Source organism: Narcine bancroftii, chromosome 2, assembly GCF_036971445.1.
Source record: "Narcine bancroftii isolate sNarBan1 chromosome 2, sNarBan1.hap1, whole genome shotgun sequence".
Lineage (NCBI taxonomy): Eukaryota > Metazoa > Chordata > Chondrichthyes > Torpediniformes > Narcinidae > Narcine > Narcine bancroftii.
Window position 1 is genome coordinate 254,988,356 of NC_091470.1, and position 20,055 is coordinate 255,008,410.

General features: G+C 42.0%; 1 protein-coding gene across 5 annotated transcripts in view; it reads right to left on the minus strand.

Moving 5' to 3' along the window:
- The window catches only part of LOC138755248 (transient receptor potential cation channel subfamily A member 1-like), a 157,482-nt gene that overhangs the window by 36,476 nt on the left and 100,951 nt on the right, over positions 1–20,055 (minus strand). For all 5 annotated transcript variants that reach the window (XM_069920883.1, XM_069920882.1, XM_069920879.1 and 2 more), the window contains 2 exons: positions 19,561–19,768; positions 1,268–1,386 (listed from right to left, as the gene is read on the minus strand). In XM_069920883.1, coding sequence (XP_069776984.1) covers positions 1,268–1,386; positions 19,561–19,768 — 327 coding nt within the window. The remainder of the gene's footprint in view (positions 1–1,267; positions 1,387–19,560; positions 19,769–20,055) is intronic.

The window sequence follows — 20,055 nt, forward strand, 5'->3', positions numbered from 1 at the left end:
TAAAAATTTTAAATTTTTCTCAAAAAAATAGTCTACTTGATTAACATCCCATTCAGTACCAAAAACACTCACTTGCTCTATGTCCAGCACAACTTTGCTCCAATGTACATTATCTATATGATGCTCTGCGACAATTCAAGATGTCTTTGAGAGACCATTGCAAACCTGTAATTTTACCACCTGGAAATACAATGGCAGCAACCAGATGGGAAAATCCTCATATCCAAGATTTCCCCCAAATCATTTAAAGGATAGGCAATAAATGTTGGCCCTGCCAATGACAACCACATTCTTTAACTAAATTGTAATATTACTGTCTGGATGGGGAAAGTGGAAGTTCCTTTCAGTGTGGATGATCACTGTTCAAATGGATCTTTTCCTTGTAAAAGTCATGAGATTCTGCACTAAATAATCTAAACGACAAAAATTCTTTGGTGAAGTGATATTAGTGGATAAAGACAATGTTGTTTATAAGATTCTTCTGCTCTTTAATACAAAGTGAAATCACCCATTTTTAACGGTTAATGTCAAATCTAAGTACAAGCAGGGAACATCTGTCCATAGCCTTATGTACTATCCCACCCTGACCAACTGCAGATTGGAGGAACAACACTATATTTTTCCATCTGGGAACTCTCCAGGCTGATGGCATTAACATCGACTTCTCTGGTTTCGACAAAACTTGCTCGCCTTTTCTTTCTCCTCCCCTTTCAGGTCTTTCAAGTTCTCCCCTCCCTTCCCCCTCACCCATCCAGCCATCCTCCCTCCCCTCATTGCTGCTGTTCCCTCCCTTCTTTCTCCACCAATCAACTCCTGCCTTTGCAACCCCCCCTCCCCCCCCCCCCACCTTTTTTGTTTGGATGCCTACTGGCATGCTCTCATACCTTGATGAAGGGTCAAGCCCAAAACATCAGTTATGTATCTTTGCCTTTGCTACATAAAGGACATTGTTTGACCAGCTGAGCTTCTCCAGCATTTTGTATTTTTACTTCAACCACAGTAACTACAGATTTTTGTGATTTTCTTTTTTCCTTTCATAATAAGAAATTGCCATGCTTCTATGGAAGCATCAATATTATTAATTTTTAGGCTTTTTTGTTGCATGTGGTTGGAATGTATATTTGAATATCATGGCGAAAATGAAATATTTCTTCCCCTAGAGAACAATTTTATCAATGTATGATAAAAGCTATTGATTTCTAAACAAATACTATTTCCTTATTGGGAGCCTATATGTAAAAAGAACTATTCCTGTACTGTACATTACCTCAGTGTTGTTGATATCCTTCCCATTACTTCTTCATCTCCATACATTTTTATCAATTCTTGCAAAAAATTATGGTGTTCATCTTTTTCAAATTTCTGCTGGAGTTTTTCTAATTCTGTCTATAATAGAAAACATAGTAAATTACTTATATGATATAACAAATTACGATGATTCATAGTACAAAATTCACATGGAGAGCCTTCCCTTCTAAAATCTATTGTTTTGAAACAATTTAAGGTTGAAATTTCCTTCAGATGTTCAATATTCTTCATTCACATTAAAAGGGAAATCTGAATTGTAAATGATAAAATGGCAAGGATAAAACTATACTAGATTTCACAATATCAGGCACTTCCCTGTATATTTACAAATATATGTAATTTTACAAAGTTATATTCCCAAAAATGAGAACTATATTGGGAAGGTGGCACACATTTCCATCATTTCCCATCCATTATGGCTCCATGGCAAGGCAGACAACGTTCTTCTCCTCAGAGTATTTAACATTTTTGATATAGCAGCCTAGAAATTTAGCAGGGCGACTAAGTGTTTGATCTATCTTTGATTGGCAGTTGCGTCTTTCATAGCTTTGACATTGCCAGATAAAGGTCATGAAGTGCAGGCCATTGTTGATTTGGGGCATAAGGATGCACCTCCATGAAAAATCCAGTCTGTCAAGGGTAGATCTCAATTGTCCTGAGAAAGTACCTGCAACTATAGTGAAGGACATTTTATAAGTCTGTATTTCTCAACACAGAGTGATAATGGATAAACATGCTCAGATTCCCAATATGGTTTTCAACAAACAAAATCCATTTCAGGAACTACCCTTTGTGGACAATATTTTATGTAATATTTAATAAAAATTGTGGTAATTTCCTGGGATCCTAGTATAAATTCCAACACAATGCTTGGGTAGTTCCCTTAAAGGTTCACATTTGTGAAATGGGCCTGCACCTGGTTCCACCAAGAGTAAGTTTTAGAATCTTCCTCTCTGGAAAGTTTGATATGACTAATTCCTATCCAAATAATCAGGATTTTTAAAAAAAAGTTACGTAGCACACTTTACCCTGGCATCATGTTCGGTGCAAACATCATGGGACAAAGGCCCGTTCCTGTGCTGTACTGTTTTGTGTCCCAAAAAAATTCATGAAGATGTTATCAGGATTGGAAGGTTTGAGTTATAAGGAGATACTGGATAGGTAAGAATTTGTTTTCCTGAAGCAGAGGAAACTGAGGTGTGACCTTATAAAATCGTGAGAGGCGAAGATAAGGTGAATAGTCAGAATTTTTTTCCCTCAGGGGGCATAGGTTTAAAGTTAGGTGGGGATAGATTTAAAAGGGATCTGAGGGGCAACTTTTTGAAACAAAGGGTGGCAAGCCGAGAGAATGAGCTATTAAAGTAAATGGTAAAACCAGGTAGAATTAAATGGGAAAAAAAATAATTGCACATGTACATGGGCAAGGACTTGGGCAACTTGGTTGGCATGGATGAGTTGGGATGAAGGTCTGTTCCCATGCTGTATAGTTCAATGAGTCTTTGACCTTAAACATGGGTAGGCCACTAGAATAAATAATATAAATTAGGCCTCTAGAATAAATAATAAATAACTGCAACAAGTACATCGAATTGCAAAAAGAAAGTGATGATAGGGTATGGATAAACAGTAGAAAGGAGATGATTGTCTATGGAAGATATGTGGAAGGTTCATTATTATGTGGGGAATAAAATAGTGGTCATTATATCAGCTGATGATTCCATGAACTGGCCAATTTGTTTTTCTATTTTCTTCATTTAAATACATATTTAAAATTTCACATTTTATATATTTGCCAAAGTTGATGGATGCTAAAGATAAATTCTGAAATGTATGTCTTTACCTTACAACTTTTTAAATGGATTTAAAGTGGAAACTATTTAATTATGTGTAGCATGAATAAAAGCCATCACAAATGGAGGGAGAACAAACACTTTTATTAGCTTATGAGGGTAGGGTCTCACAGAAGGGTTCTGGGTTTAGGCGGGAAACCTGGGGTTATATGTGAGCAGATGGAGTGGGGCCAGCCATCAGCACAACACACCACCAGTGAATCCCAATTCACTGCATTCATCTCTTCCTGCAGAATTTAGGATCTGTGAATGAAGGCAGAGAACATGGGTTCAGAGAAGAAAATAGTCAAAAAATATAGTTATTTACAAATTTATAGATTTAAGCAGTCCGGGGGTCTGGACTGCAATGTGCCTTAGCAATGGGGGGCCTTGGACTCCTTGGATCTCCTGGTCCCCTTGTGAGGGAGGAGAGGCAGGCTAGGTCTCTGGCTCTATGGTGAAGAGGGATGCACTTTCCTCCTGAACTGGATCCCTTGAGGCCCTGACTGAGGGTGCCAAGTCCCTGATGGAAATGGTGTCCTCTCTACAATCCGGGTACTCCACATAGTACATGGGATAGATGTGGAGCAGTTTCACCTTTTCCACTGGAGGGTCGCTCTTGCTTCTCCTCAGATTGGGAGTGTAGTTCCCGATGCCGACGTTCTTTCAAAAGAGAATAGGAGCTTGTGAGGAGTAGTATTTGGTCGTGGTAATATAGTGGCGACCGGATGGAATGGAGCACCATAGGGAGGAATTCCTGTCAGCGTGAGTCTGGAGGGCCTTTTGACTGCAGGGCCAGTTTAACAGCCTTCCAGAACATGGTGTTTTCCTTTTCAACCTGCCCATTCCATCGGGGGTTGTAGCTAGTAATCCTGCTGCACACGATGCCCCTCACCAGCAGGTATTGACATAGCTCATCACTCATAAAGGCTGAGCCCCGGTCGCTATGAATATAGCTTGGATATCTTGGGCCTTTATGACTTATGAAGTGGACATGTCTGGACATGGAATGGCAAACAGGAAGCGGGAGTACTCATCAATGATAGAGAGGAATTGTTCCCATTCGTGGAGGGGAGAGGTCCCTTCACTGAGCCATTCAAAAGGCCTGGATGACTTGATCAGGTGTGCCTTTGCAGGGTGGTAGAAGTGCGGCTTGCACTCCACACAGACCTGGTCATTTTCCTGACGTCTTCCATGGAGTAGGGCAGATTCCACGTCTTGACAAAATGAGTCATGCGGGTGACCGCTGGATGATAGAGCTCATTGTGCAGAGACCGCAGTTAGCTGGTGTGCGCAGAGGTATAGATTCCTCTCGATAAGGAATCTGGAGAGTCATTAAAGGGCTCCTGGTCAATAGGCAATGTCATAATTGTAGGTGGAGAACTTGATCTTCCACCTAGCAATCTTATCATTTTGCCACTCTTTACATTATTAAACATGAATGCAACAGAACGCTGGTCAGTGAGGAGCGAAAATTTCATAACAGCCAGGTAGTGTCTCCAGAGCCTTATGGCTTCTACAATGGCTTGAGCCTCCTTTTCCACAGATGGATTCCAGAGCTCGTGGCCTTGTAACGTCTGAGAAAAAAATTGCAACTGGCCTGCCCGTCTGGTTGAGGGTAATGGACTGGGCTACGTCCAAAGCATTCTCATCCACCGCGTGCATGGCAGTTTTTGCAATGTGGTTCCGGAGGTAGTTAAAAGCCATTTGGGCTTCAGCCGATGGGGGGAAATTAGTGGCTTTTAAGAGAGGGTGAACCTTATCAGCGTATCGAGGGATCCATTGGGTGTAATATGAGAAAACCCCAGGCATCTCCTCAAAACCTTTGTGGTCCTGGGGATAGGGAGCTCTAACAGGGGGAACATCCTATTGGGATCGGGGCCAATGATGCCATTCTCCACCACATAGCCAAGGATAGCCAGACATTTAGTCCTAAACATGCACTTGTCAGAGCTATAAGTGAGGTTCAGGGCTTTCGCTATGTAGAGAAAACTGGAGGTTGGCGTCACGGTCTTCCAAGGTGTGGCCACAGATGCTGACATTAACAAGGTAGGGGAAAGTAGCCTTCAAACCATACTCATCCACCATTCTGTCCATCTGCCTCTGGAAGATAGAAACCCTATTAGTGATACTGAAAGGGACCCTTCAGAATTGATAAAGACGACCATGAGCCTCAAATACCCTCCATGAACGGGAACAATTCTTCTCTATGACTGATGAGTACTCCCACTTCCCGTTCGCCATTCCATGTTCATGGAACGGATTGGAAGCTGGAGATCATGGTGGAGTTCCTTAGCACTGATCTTTCAGGTCAATAATCGAAAAGACCGGATACTGCGCAATATCATTCACCGTGTTTGCAATTCGAAGGAGGGGGTGTGCGTCCAGGAGTGTGTACCAATTAATAGTTTGGCTATAGTTAATTACTAGCCTGGACTTGTTTTCCACTTTTATCACTACCACTTGCACTCTCCACGGGCTGGTGCTATGTTCGATGATACCTTCGTCAAGCAGACATTGTGTCTTAGACTTTATGAAATCTCGGTCTGTTGTACTGTACCTCCTCCCCTTGGTAGCAATATATTTGCAACCCGAGGACAGATTTGGGAAGAGAGGTGTGGGGTCGATGTTCACTGGGGAGAGGCTACATCTAGGTTCTAATTTTAGGGGCCCTCCATTTCTAACTGTTACGGGGGAGAAGACCATAATACTCCAAGGTCACACTTTTAAAGTTACATAGGAAGTCCAGACCTAACAAAACCGGAGCATACAATTCATCAAATATATACAAAATTTTCAGAACTCCCCCCCTTCAAACGACAGATGTACTCTACAATGTTGTTGCACAGTGTAGAATCGGAATGACACAGAAAGAATATGCAGTAATTGGAAGGATACATCTTTAGGTTGTATTTTTGCACAGTTTGTGAGTCTACGAAGCTTTCAGTAGAGCATGTGTCGATTACACATTTAGTGGAATGTCCATTTACCTTCACAATCACTTTGGAGTTACTGAGCTGGAATCATTGAGGCTAGGACCCCTGGAGATTCCATATTCTTCACTCGAGTGGCCCCCACCCTCCTGGGTTGGCCTGCATGGGTAAGATTGTTTCGATCTCATGGCACGTCAAGATGGCCGTTCTCCTTCCTCCTTCGACAATGATGGCACAGAGTTTGAATTTGAGTCGTGGCAAGACAGCCGCTAAACCTTTTCACACCATTTCCTCACTGCCACCCTCCGTTGGCGTGTAGCACAGCAAGTGGGTTCAGGTGAATTTGGGGGAGACAGCTTGGGGCCAGAATTGGATCTGGGAGTGGTGCAGGCCACAGACTGCCCTGGGCTTCCCCTCGTGCAGCAAACCCTTGCCCAATGCCCTTTCTTTCCACAGCTGGAACACACCAAGTCTTTAGCTGAGCAATGAGATCGAAGATCTGGCTCTTACTGCAAAAAAAGTACTCCCTAGCATGGGAGCATTCCCAAGCACAGGAAGCAGCAGCCATTAAGGCTGGGGTAGCGAGAACAGTCGGACCTTGGAACGGGTCACTTGGGTGAGCGAGTTCACTGGCTTCGAGGTTGTCTTCTCGAGCTTGGCCTGTTCAAATGAATTGGCCAGTTCAATGTGGCTAGCCAGGTCCTTCTTTCCCTACTCAAGTAGTCGCTGCCTCGTGTACCTCTAGTGGACCCTGTGACGAGAGTGTCCTGGATCTGTTCTTCCTCACAAATGCGCATATAGCCGCTTCATACCTGCACTTCTTGGCAAGTGTCCACAGATCCAGCAGATAGTCATTGATGGTCTCTCCTGGCCGTTGGCGGCATAGAGTGAGTTGGTGCCTCACCTAGTCCTTGTTTTGCAACTTCAGGTACCAAGCCTTCAATGCCTTGATGGCAGCATCATATGTAGTGCAGTCCCTGATGACTGCATTCCCTTTCATTCCTGCCCTTGAAGTGAGTGCGGACCTCCTGAGTTCATTGGTGTGGAAGACATCTCTGGTCACATTCAGGTAGGCCTGGAAGCAGTCTAGCCAGTATGTGAACTCCTTGGCCGTGTTGGGGGACAGAGGCTCTATCAGCAACATCCCTGGCTTGAGTAGTTCTTCCATCGTTTGGGGAATAAGCTAATAAAATTGTAGCATGAATAAAAGCTCTCACAACTGGAGGGAGAACAAACGCTTTTATTAGCTTATAACTGAGGGTAGGCGGGAAACCGGGGTTATAGTTGAGCAGATGGGGGAGGAGTCAGCCATTAGCACAACATACCACCAGTGAATCCCAGCTCACTGCATTATGAAACGGCAGACATTCCAATCTAGAATAGTCTGAATTATGTCTTTGCTTGAGGTCATACATTCTTGATTCATCTTTCACTAGAATGCTTAAATGAAGTACTATTGTACATTTGTACAGGTTAGATGTTGTTAATATTCTAATTGAGTAGCAATGTCAAAGATTAAATACTTCTGTGAGGAATCTGCATTGAGCTCATGGACCTTGTCAATATTTGCAAGATTATTTCTTACTTTTAGATTATCTCTTATGTTAAATGTGAAGATAATGCCAATGCCTTAGTCAAAGTAAAGAACCACAGACCTTTTCCAGTATATATCTTGCAATATATCAGTTTGAGAGTTTCAGGTCTCTAGATCAATAATTGCATTCCCATTAAAGTGCAAATTAGCTGCTTTTGTTAACTAAGAAAAGCTTAAGAAAATAATTTTGAGAGGATGCAAATCCATTGAATAATTTTAAATTCTCTCCACCTTTTCAGCAATTATATTTCACGAAAATGACAGCAGGGAAAGATAATCCTCGAGGCATATGACATCTGAATTCTTTCTTGAACTGATACCCTACCACATTCCTTGAAGTTCTACATTGCAACATTTTCAATCTACTAGTGGATTTGGCAGGCAATGGCAGGAAGAGACTTCACATAATTCAAAACAATACAGGGGTTCTTAAAATATCAAGCAAAAATGAGTCTGTTTAATTAAAAAAAAATCAACAAATCAAAATCGAAAATTGACTCAAGCCTCTGACAATCTATATAGATTCGAAGGCATCTCTTTCAAAACTGAATTAGGTTGACAGACAACAGCAATAGAAGAAAACCTGAAAAGAGCAAAAAGCATTGCTAACAATCTTATCTTACAGGGGATAAAAGGAGAACTGACTCTGAACTGGCATTTCACATTATTTTAAAAAAAACCCAAAAATAGAACTGAAGGACATCCACTTCAGAGCGACTGGAGAGTTCACTCAACAGTTGACAGTATTCATTGCACAACCCAGAAGAGCACACTGAAACATACTTCTTAAATGTTCTAAGTTTTAATAAGATTCACAATGAATTATATGCATTCACAATCATTCAGGCAACTGTGGGGGGGGGGGGGGGGGGAAATGTACCGAATTCTGCAAAGGTCTGTATATAAATAAATACATACATGCACGCACATTATATATGACCAATACTCAAAACTTGGTTGCAAGCAAAATGAGCTCATCAACTTTATCCACTTTGTGTGCTAACTTTCACCCAAACAATCAGTGCCTGCAAATATAAATAATTGTTTCAAATGAAACTAAAATAATTGGCACTGGGGAGGTCACATGATGCGGAGAGGAGACAGAATCTCAGAACTCCCAAGACGGAATGAAAATTAACGAAAGAAGACTTCCAAAAGAATCACCTGAATACAATTCTTAGGAACATGTCAAGAACATAAAAATGATGAAAAAGGTAAGTCCATGTCAAAAAATTGTAAAGAAGCACCTTTGAAGCTGAAGACCAATGTGGAGGAGCCTCGTGGTGAGGAAAATGGTGGGGCCATGTCGAGGCCTGCTGAAAGAACAGTCACTTCAAGTGAGAAGCCCACTAAGGAGGAGCACCCAGTTCTTAAAAGAAGACATTGCCCCAGGCTGTTGTAAAGTGGCAAGAAGCCCTGGATCGAGCAGTGGAGGGAGAGAGAGGTCTAGTATACCCTCCACCCGCAGCGCGAACATCAGAGTAAGCAATCCAGTGGCACACGAGATCCAAGTGGCAGTCCTGGTGGGCATAAGGATCAAGATCTGAGGTAGCGGAACGACACAGAGACAGATGCCGGCTAGCGCACGAAGAGGTCGGAGGGTGCTCTTACCAGACCCGACCCCGAAGAAAGCAGTGGCGGGTCCAGCCCCAGGTCGAGTGGAGCCAGACAGCGTCAGGCCTGGTGTGAAGGCAAACCCTGGCGGCACAGGTTGGGTGGATCTGCGGGTGAGGTGGTTCCAGGGAGTTCCGGTGGAGGATTCAGCATTGGATTGGCTGAAGAGGAGAGTGGCAGCAGCGAATGTGAGGAGGTTGGGAACTGTGGTGAGGCCCTAGGCATCAATGAACTTGGATAAGGGAGCCCCTGAGGAAACTTAGGGCTCAGGAGAAAAGCCTCAATGAGGCTTGATATTATGAAAACACTTAACCTTACGAAAGGTAGGCTCAGAATATGGGGAAAAAAACTAGATAAAATGTTGGGAGGCAATGCAGGATTAATGGGAAGGGTGTCAGAGGTTGAGGAAAGAGTGGGGGTAACAGAGGACATTATTAATAATATGGGGAGGAAAACATACCCTAATGAAAGAAATGGATCGGGTATGGGGAAGCTAGATTTCTTTGAAAATTTCAGTAGGAGGAACATTAAAATAGTGGGGTTGAGAGAGTTGACCGAGGGAAAGAACCCCATATGCTTTTTTTCCCAAATGTGGATCCCAAGGTACTGGGGGAAGAGAGTGGAGATATAAAGGGCAGTTAGGTCCCTCCTTCCAAAGCCAGGCCCTGGACAGAGATTGTACTCTCTCCTGGTAAAATGATCACGATACTAGGACTAAAAAGAGAGGGGGCCCCATGGAAATAGAGGGGAATAGGATATTTTTTTTTACTCCGGTATCAGTGTGACACTCTTAAAGAAAGGCACAGGAGCCAGCAAAAAGACTAATCAAACAGAAAGGCCATGAGTGCGTGCTGAGATACCCATCCACCCTGAAAGTGGTTTTACCAGGTGGGGGGAGGGGGGGGGAAGAGGAGAAAATTTATTACAGACACCGAGAGAGCACAACAAATGGCAGAAGATTTACCTATCCCAGTGGGTTAAAAAGAGCCCAAATAGAAATGAGAACCAATTCTCAGACATATATGGACTCATTGTGAACTGTAAAGTATTCGGGTGTTTAAGTAAAAAGATATGAGAAATGAGGCTAATGTTACGAGCTCAAAGGACCCCAAAACCCAGCAGCAATAGAAATTCACCAAGACAAATGATTTCTTAAACAAAAGTTACTTTTAATTATCTTTAAACATGAAAACAAGATCAAACATTACTATTAACTTAACCTAACCTTCTTCTAATTCTAAGCGCACATATATGTAATGTGTGTGTAAGTTCACAAAAGTTATTTGATTCACAGTCCAATCTCACTTCTCACTCCTCCAAGTTCACTGGTTGCAGGCAATTCTTATACTGTGCACGGAATTTACCATTTATGAATTTCACCAGGCTTTGGTGCTTGAAAAGTAAATGCTTACCACTCAGGAAGGTTCTTGTCAGTTTTCAGAGAGAGATTTGTTGCTCGTTGGACACCCACAACTGTTTCCTTCTGATCAACCACTTCAGTGTCTTGCTGAAGAAACTTGCCCATCAGGGTTTTCCAGATGATAACCTCTTTCTTTCAGGTCACCACAGAGTTCCTTTTTGTTTCCCTTATTTCAAGTGAGATATTATGCAGCCAGCCCTCTCCTCTTGAATGGACCACAAGGGCTTTGACCAGGCTGAACTTGGAACTCACAACCCATCTTCAAAATGGAGTTTTTTTGGAAGGAGATGATGGGTGCGAATTGCACAATCTACTGTTGTGGGGGGGGGGGGGGTGGGGGGCAGTGACAACCGATGGGAGGTGGTCACTGACCAAGGGGTGGGTATAGACTGCGATGGAAGGGTAATAGGGGACTGAACAAGTATATGATTGTAAATAGTGTTTGTGTATTTCTTTATTTTGTTTTGGTTAGTTACCTTAGTTTTTTACCTTCATCCTTGCTATTGTTCTCGTCTCTTATTAGTGAAACAGGTCACCCTAAGTTATATACATGTCTTCCTTTACTATTTTAGTATGGTTAATTATTTTGGTTTTAGTTCTTATCCTCTGGGGTCTGGTGTGGCTCAGGCGCTTGGGGACGTTCAGCCGATGGTGAAGGGCTGGGTGAGGAGGGGTCTAAGGGTGACAGAGGCACAAAGAAAATATTGTTATGACAATCCCTGGTGTAATGGCTAAAAGTATAAGAGTTGCAAGTTTCAATGGGAATAGATGACTGAATGGACTAGAGTCTTGGCACTCATCAAAAAAATGGGAGTGGACCTGGCCTTCCTCCAAGAAACTTATTTAACAGAACCAGAGCTCAAAAAGTTTAGGATAGGGTGGGTGGGGCAGGTGCTGGGCTCCTCATTTGGTTTGAAAGCAAGGGGGGGGGGTGGCAATTTTGATTGTGAATAGTGTTCCGGTGAGAGTGCAGAGAATACAGCAGATAAAACTGATATATTCATAATGGTACACTGTCAAATATACTCTGAGTCCTGGCCCCAAATGAATTTATTTGCCTCCTCCCCAACAGACATGTCAAAAAATTTATGCAGGATATTTTACTGAAATTGACAGAAGCAAAAGAGAATACTCTAATTGGGGAAGATTTTAATTTTTGTCTGGATCCTGTTTTTGATAAAAGAATAGTGAAAACAAAGGCAGCACATGCTGCTATTGGCAGTATGAAGGAGCTGAATCTGATAGACATGTGGAGGTGGAAGCATCCAAGGGAGAAGGATTATTCCTTCTACTCAAAGTAACATGACTCCTACTCTAGAATAGATTTTTTCCTGGCTTCAGGACCATGGAAGCATGAGTACATGGCGAGGCTACTCTCAGATCATTTGCCTTTAGTAGTCAAGATTGAAATGCCGGATAACGGTATATAAATAGCATCTGGCAAAGAAGCGGAGTTTTATAACTTTATCAGAGCACAGATAAATCTGTTCTGTGAGGCCAACTGTGCCTCCAGTCCAGATAAATTCCTTTTATGGGATACCCTTTTTAAAGCATGTTTGAGGGGTCAAATAATCAGATATGCTAAAACAATAAAGAAAGAATACGAGAGGGAGGTGGATGAAGTGGAATGAGAAATCGCTCATTTAGAAAAGGACTTTCAAAAGTCAGGCTCAGAAGATCAATACAGGGTCCTAATGAACAAAAAGATGAAGTACAATATGCTCCAAACATATAATATCGAAAAGGCCATACTGCAGTCCAGGCAAAAATATTATGAATTGGGGGAGAGAGCCCATAAGGTTCTGGCATGGCAGTTGAGAACAGAACAAACCTCAAGAATGATCAATGCAATACAAAGGGGGGATGCCAGGATCTCTTACAAGCCAAAGGAAATCAATGACACCCTCGGGGAATTTTATGAATGTTTATTTAAATCAGAATTGGAAGGGAGGTTCAATAAAATGTCTGAGTTCCCATCAAAGACAGAGTTGCCAAACTTGGATCCGGAAGGACAGGAAGGTTTAGACAGTCCCTTCATGGAAGAAGAAATAGTGAGTGCATTAAACCAACAAATCTCCAGGGGAGGATAGGATTCCGCCCAAGTTCTTTTGGGATTTTAAAGATTTGTTAATACCTCTTTACATGGCGGTGATAGACTATGTAATGGAGACCCAGAATCTTTCTCAACAGCAATCATTACGACGATTTTGAAAGATGATAAGGACTACAAGATAATCGCCAAAGCCCTGGCAAATAGATTGTTAATTAATTCTGGCAAATACTTCTCCAAAGATCAAATGGGCTTTGTACCAAAAAGGCAGCAGCAGATAACGTGGCAGACGACTAAGCATAATGCATCTGGCGCAAACTAGAAATGAGAGGGGTCTTGCCATGGCTCTTGATGTAGAAAAGGCATTTGATAGTTTAAAGTGGGACTTTTTATTTAAAGTTCTGGAGAAAATTGGGCTAGGACCAACTTTTATTAATTGGATAAGGGCGCTATATCATGCGCCAAAGGCGAAAGTTGTGACCAATGGGCAGATTCCTTCAGCCTTCCCACTTTCAAAGTCAAGCAGACAGGGATGCCCACCATCTCCTGCTCTGTTCGTACTGGCAATGGAGCTGTTGACTGAGGCCACTTATCAGGATCCAGACATAAAAGGATTTCAAGTAGGCCAGGAAGAACATAAGATCAGTTTATTTGCTGATGACGTATTGGTATATTTGACAGACCCAGTAAGTTTGTTGTCCAAGCTGCGCTCTACTCTGGAAGACTTTGGGAAGGTCTCCGGGTACAAAATAAATTGGGATAAAAGTGAGATTATGCTACTTACGGGGACTATAGCCAATGCAAAAAAAGTTACTTAAAGTGACCCCAAAACAGGATTAAGTACCTAGGAGTCAAAATTGATAATGACTTAAACAACCTATATGTTAAACTATATCCCCTTGCTGAGAAAGATCAAGGAGGACAAATAGATAAATGACCCTGCCCATAATGTTGGTGGGCAGGGTCAATTGCATAAAAAGGTATGTGTTGCCAAGATTTCAGTTTCTCTTTCAGACCTTGCCTGTGGCATTGCCCAGGGTTTTTTTTTCAAACCTTGCTCTCATGATGAAGAACATTCCTATGGAATGGGAAGGTAGCCAGGGTCTCTATGGAAAAATTATCCTGAGACTACAGTCTGGGGAGAATTACAGTTGCCAGACTTTAAAAAATACTATTGGGCAGTCCAGTCCGAGGTACGTCTTCTCACTCTTTGAGGGGGGAAGAGGTACCATCCTGGGTACAAATTGGATTGCACTTGGTGGGCGACTGAATAGCAGAAGACTTTATTTACAAATGGGATCCCAAATTATTATCTGGAAAAACAGACAACCTATTTTAAGACAAATTATTTGCATTTGGAGTAATATAACTGATATTTAGGAATAAAATCTCCAAAAACACCCATGACCCCGAACCATTTAATACCTGTGACAGTCGGTAACACGATCCTAGATACCTGGTGCAGGAATGGCATCAGGTGCATAGAGATCTGTTACGAGCAGGGACAATTAATGTCATTCGAGCAGCTTATACAGAGGTATAATTTGTCAAATAAAACATTCCACTGCTCCCTTCAGATAAGATCTTTTCTCAAAGACAAACAAGGTCCAACCATGGCCCTGCCAAAATGCAGTGACCTAGAGACCAGGATTTGTAGGAGGAACACACGGAAATTCACTTCTGCAATGTATTTCCTGCTCCAAGTGGAAGGACCCAAACAATGTCTTCATAAAGTGAGACAGAGGTGGGAGTTGGACTTGGGAATAATGATTGATGAGCAGTGCTAGTCCGACTTGTGTTGGATCAGCATGACCACGGTAATCAATGCAAGATGCAGGCTGGTGCAATACAACTTCTTGCACCAACTGTATCTCATGCTGCAAAGGATTAACAGCTCCAAGATGGAACTGACAGATCATTGTTTCAGATGTAGCATTGAAACAGGAACCTTTGTGCTCACAACCTGGACATGTACCAAGGTGAAGCCCCTCTGGGCAGAGCTAGGTGAAGTCCTAGGGAAAATCACAAATAAAGAATTCCCATAGGATCTTGAGCTGTTCCTGCTGGGTAACATGATGGATAATCCAATTTGTAATGATCACGTTGGCAGTGGTCAGGAAGTGCATAGCAGTTACCTTGAAATCTGACTCTCATCTGAGCAAAATGGAGCAAGGAGATGAAAGCTTGTGTTCCCCTGGAGAAGATTACCTACAATCTGAGGGGATGGTATGACACCTTTCAAAAAATCTGGCAGCTGTATCTGAACCACATAGGAATGCGGCTGTGAAAAGTACAATCTTACCTTGGGGCTCGACATCCTAAATGAGGGGCCTGCCTTAGCCCAGCCAGGAAAAGTCAAGGAACAAAGGGAAATGGGTTTGGTTCCTCCCTGCTGTGATGGACCTGACCTCTAACTCCCCGATATGATTTATCCCTATGTTTTGGGTGTTTTGTTTAAATGTCTTTTTTGGTTACCCACTTGTCAGTGTGTTGAGTGTTTGAGGTTTAGAGAATGGGGTGGGGGGAAAGAGAGAGAGAATAAGGGGTATTAGGTTTAGACCGGTTTGTAAATTTGTATAGAAATGGGCATGGATAAGTGGTAATCGATGCCAACTTGTAACCATTATTGCTGCCAAGCTGTAAATTACCATGTCTAAACCTGAAAAAACTATAAATAATTTTTTTTTGATAATTTGGCAGTTTTTGAAAACAAAAGACACTCTCAAAATGCTTTGAGGGAAATATATGGGCGATTGGGTCAAGCAAAAGCAGAGCTTCAACAATGACTTGGTCAGATTGAATGGGACAGATCAATCATATTACTTCATGTTAAGGTCAGCTATAAAAAGCCTGAAAAATAGGACAATCAAATCACAATTTAAAAAAAACCTACTTAAAAGCCCAATTCAACATATTCTAAGAGGACAGCTTTATATGCTGATAAAATGATTTGACAGCTCATGGGTCTACTCATTGCCAGTTATGGTAGCAATATTTCAATAATCAGACTGCTCAAACTACAGGGGAATCACGTTGCTCTCCATTGCAGGCAAAATCTTCGCTAGGATTCTACTAAATAGAATAATACCTAGTGTCGCCAAGAATATTCTCCCAGAATCAGTGTGGCTTTCACGCAAACAGAGGAACTACTGACATGGTCTTTGCCCTCAGACAGCTCCAAGAAAAGTGCAGAGAACAAAACAAAGGACTCTACATCACCTTTGTTGACCTCACCAAAGCCTTCGACACCGTGAGCAGGAAAGGGCTTTGGCAAATACTAGAGCGCATCGGATGTCCCCCAAAGTTCCTCAACATGATTATCCAACTGCACGAAAACCAACAAGGTCGGGTCAGATACAGCAATGAGCTCTCTGAACCCTTCTCCATTAACAATGGCGTGAAGCAAGACTGTGTTCTCGCACCAACCCTCTTTTCAATCTTCTTCAGCATGATGCTGAACCAAGCCATGAAAGACCCCAACAATGAAGACGCTGTTTACATCCGGTACCGCACGGATGGCAGTCTCTTCAATCTGAGGCGCCTGCAAGCTCACACCAAGACACAAGAGAAACTTGTCCGTGAACTACTCTTTGCAGACGATGCCGCTTTAGTTGCCCATTCAGAGCCAGCTCTTCAGCGCTTGACGTCCTGCTTTGCGGAAACTGCCAAAATGTTTGGACTGGAAGTCAGCCTGAAGAAAACTGAGGTCCTCCATCAGCCAGCTCCCCACCATGACTACCAGCCCCCCCACATCTCCATCGGGCACACAAAACTCAAAACGGTCAACCAGTTTACCTATCTCGGCTGCACCATTTCATCAGATGCAAGGATCGACAATGAGATAGACAACAGACTCGCCAAGGCAAATAGTGCCTTTGGAAGACTACACAAAAGAGTCTGGAAAAACAACCAACTGAAAAACCTCACAAAGATAAGCGTATACAGGGCCGTTGTCATACCCACACTCCTGTTCGGCTCCGAATCATGGGTCCTCTACCGGAATCACCTACGGCTCCTAGAACGCTTCCACCAGCGTTGTCTCCACTCCATCCTCAACATCCATTGGAGCGCTTTCATCCCTAACGTCGAAGTACTCGAGATGGCAGAGGTCGACAGCATCGAGTCCACGCTGCTGAAGATCCAGCTGCGCTGGATGGGTCACGTCTCCAGAATGGAGGACCATCGCCTTCCCAAGATCGTGTTATATGGCGAGCTCTCCACTGGCCACCGTGACAGAGGTGCACCAAAGAAAAGGTACAAGGACTGCCTAAAGAAATCTCTTGGTGCCTGCCACATTGACCACCGCCAGTGGGCTGATATCGCCTCAAACCGTGCATCTTGGCGCCTCACAGTTTGGCGGGCAGCAACCTCCTTTGAAGAAGACTGCAGAGCCCACCTCACTGACAAAAGGCAAAGGAGGAAAAACCCAACACCCAACCCCAACCAACCAATTTTCCCCTGCAGCCGCTGCAACCGTGTCTGCCTGTCCCGCATCGGACTTGTCAGCCACAAACGAGCCTGCAGCTGACGTGGACTTTTACCCCCTCCATAAATCTTCATCCGCGAAGCCAAGCCAAAGAAAAGAAGATTTCAATAAATGATGAGAGTAACTGGAGAATAAAAAGTGGTCTGTTGAAATGCTGGGTAAGAGTGTTCAAAGTAATCAAAAAATTGACTTTACTCAATGAAGTGCACAAAATCTTAAAGTGTCCTGTACAATGCAAGTGAGACTAAAAATTCATCAAAATACAAGTTGCGAAACCACCCTAGGCACGAATTGTGCTTTCATTCACTGAAAGCTTATCTTGTGATGGTTTTCAAAAACAAAAGTAAGAACAGCATGGATGCTCAGTACAACTTTTGGACTGTCAAACAACAATTACATCAAAACAATAAATTTGTCAGAGAAAAAAAAATCTAGATTTTCCATTAAAATGAATTTAGGATTTATCAGTCACCAATACATTTTAAAGTGATATATGATGCTATAGTGTCTAATTTCAGGATTTTTTTTTCAAATAACATGATGAAAATAATGGCGGGCCATAAGTTGATACTGCTATTATTGTTTTCTGATTAAAAATTATTTCTATCTTGAACATTAAATCTGTTGAATTGCTTTAATTTGTGGATAAATTGAGATAAAACTCTCTTGCTCTTCAATGTTTATAAATGGGACCTAGTACAGTGTTAGAGGAAGCTGGATAAACACTTGAGGGAGAAAATAATGTTTGTTGATATGATGCTAAGGATAGTCTGTAGATCCTGAGAAGACTTAGGTGAGCAAAACTACCATCCAGCATCATATCAACCTTCTACAGGAGCTCTAATTGAGAGCATCCTGGCTGGCTGCATCACAGTGTGATGCGGTTGCTACCGAAAAATGTATTGGAGGTCAATCCACAGGACCATAAGGGTATCAGAGAGGATCACTGGAGATTCCCTCCCCCCATCGATGTGATCTACCGGGAACGTTATCTGAAGAGGGTGCACAAAATTGTTCAGGACCCCTTCCACCTCACACACATCTTTCAGCTGCTTCCATGGGGAAAGAGAATTGGAGCTAGCAGCACCAGGCTGAGAAACAGTTTCTTCCCTTAGGGAGTTTGATGCTGAACGTCCAGAGGAATTGCTCACATGAAACAATATTTATTTATTTATTATTTGTCTGCATGTGCATTAGGTCTGGTTGTGTGACTGCACGTTTTACATCAAGGACTGGAGAACACTATTTTGTTGGGTTGTACTTGCAATCAGATGGTAATAAACTTGAATTGACATGATAAAGCAAAAAGAGTGTTATGAGCCAATTCAGTGGAATGATTTAGAATGTTCAGTACATCCTGTATATAAATGCATACAGAGCCTTACAGCACAGATCCTTCATCCTAACTCAACCATACAAACCAAGATGTTTCCAATTGCTAATCCCTTTTGATTTACCATGCTAACTACATTATTTTCCGAGTCATTAATATGGATGACAAAAGGGGACCACACAGCACTGGTCACAGACCTCCATCCTGAATAACAACTTTCCATGACAACCTTGTGACTCATACCACCCATCTAATTTTGTATCCAATTGTCCAGCTTACCCTGGATCCCATGTGATCTAAAATTCCATTCTAGGCCTCCTGTGTGGGATTTTGTCAACAGCCTTGCTGAAGTCCATGAAGACAACATCCAACACCTTGCTCTCACCAGTCCTTTTGGAGCAATGCTGAATATTCTAAATTAGAACTTGCCATTCCAAATGCTGGCACATTCTGTCCTTCAAAGACCCCTTCAATAGCTCCACACCAGTGATGATAGACTCATCAGCATGTAGATCCCTGGCTTGTTCTTGCAGTCCTTCTAAAATGAAGTTTCAACATTAGCCACCCTGCAATCTTCTGGTACCTCACCCATGGAGAATAATGATACAATTTAAAAAAATAAATAATTTAGAGATACATGGCAGCAACAGGCCCTTCCAGCCCAGGAGCCTGTGTCACCAAAAATCATCTACATCTTTTCAAGTGGGCCAGCAATTTCTTTTCCTCAAATACACTTAGTGACGCCCTGAGTATTTATTCAACTTTAAGACGACCAGCTTCTCATCTTTTATAATGTGGATATGTCACAAGGCTGCGCTATTAAGTTCCCTTAATTCCTTAGCATCTGTAACCTTCTCCACACTAAATACAGATGATAAACATTAATTTACTATCTTCAATTGAGAAAATACCGCTCTAATGATCCAGTAAACATAGGAAAAAATAAAACGAATATTGTGCTATTTCATGGTGTACATTAATTCTATAACTTACTTTTATTTCAAATACTGTCATTTTTAAGTAATGTTCTTCATCAATTGTGCTTTCCTCCTTGTAGAAAGCTTCAACAACAGGGCCAGTTATAACATGGATATAATTGTGGAATTCATTAGCCTTTATTGAAAAATACGGCAGCTGCTCTATGTCCTGCAGGATTCTTGCTCTTTCCATATATATCTCCTCTGATAAATTAAAGTAATCACTGGAAAGATTTAAAAAATATCAAAGTTATGTCAAGCAATGCATTAATTTGATGAAAAAAGATCAAGTTCTGCTCATTTCTTACATTTACTGTAAAATACAGTAACCAATTCCAGATTAGACAATTTTGAGTGAAGCATTTTTTGTGATATACACAGTTTAAGTATAATTTCATAGCTGATATTTTTGATTTCTTTATACTGTAGATAAATGTGAATTTACAACAGTCCATTTCGACAAGATATTAAACCTGCAGATTATAATTTACTCAAATATAATCGAGAACAT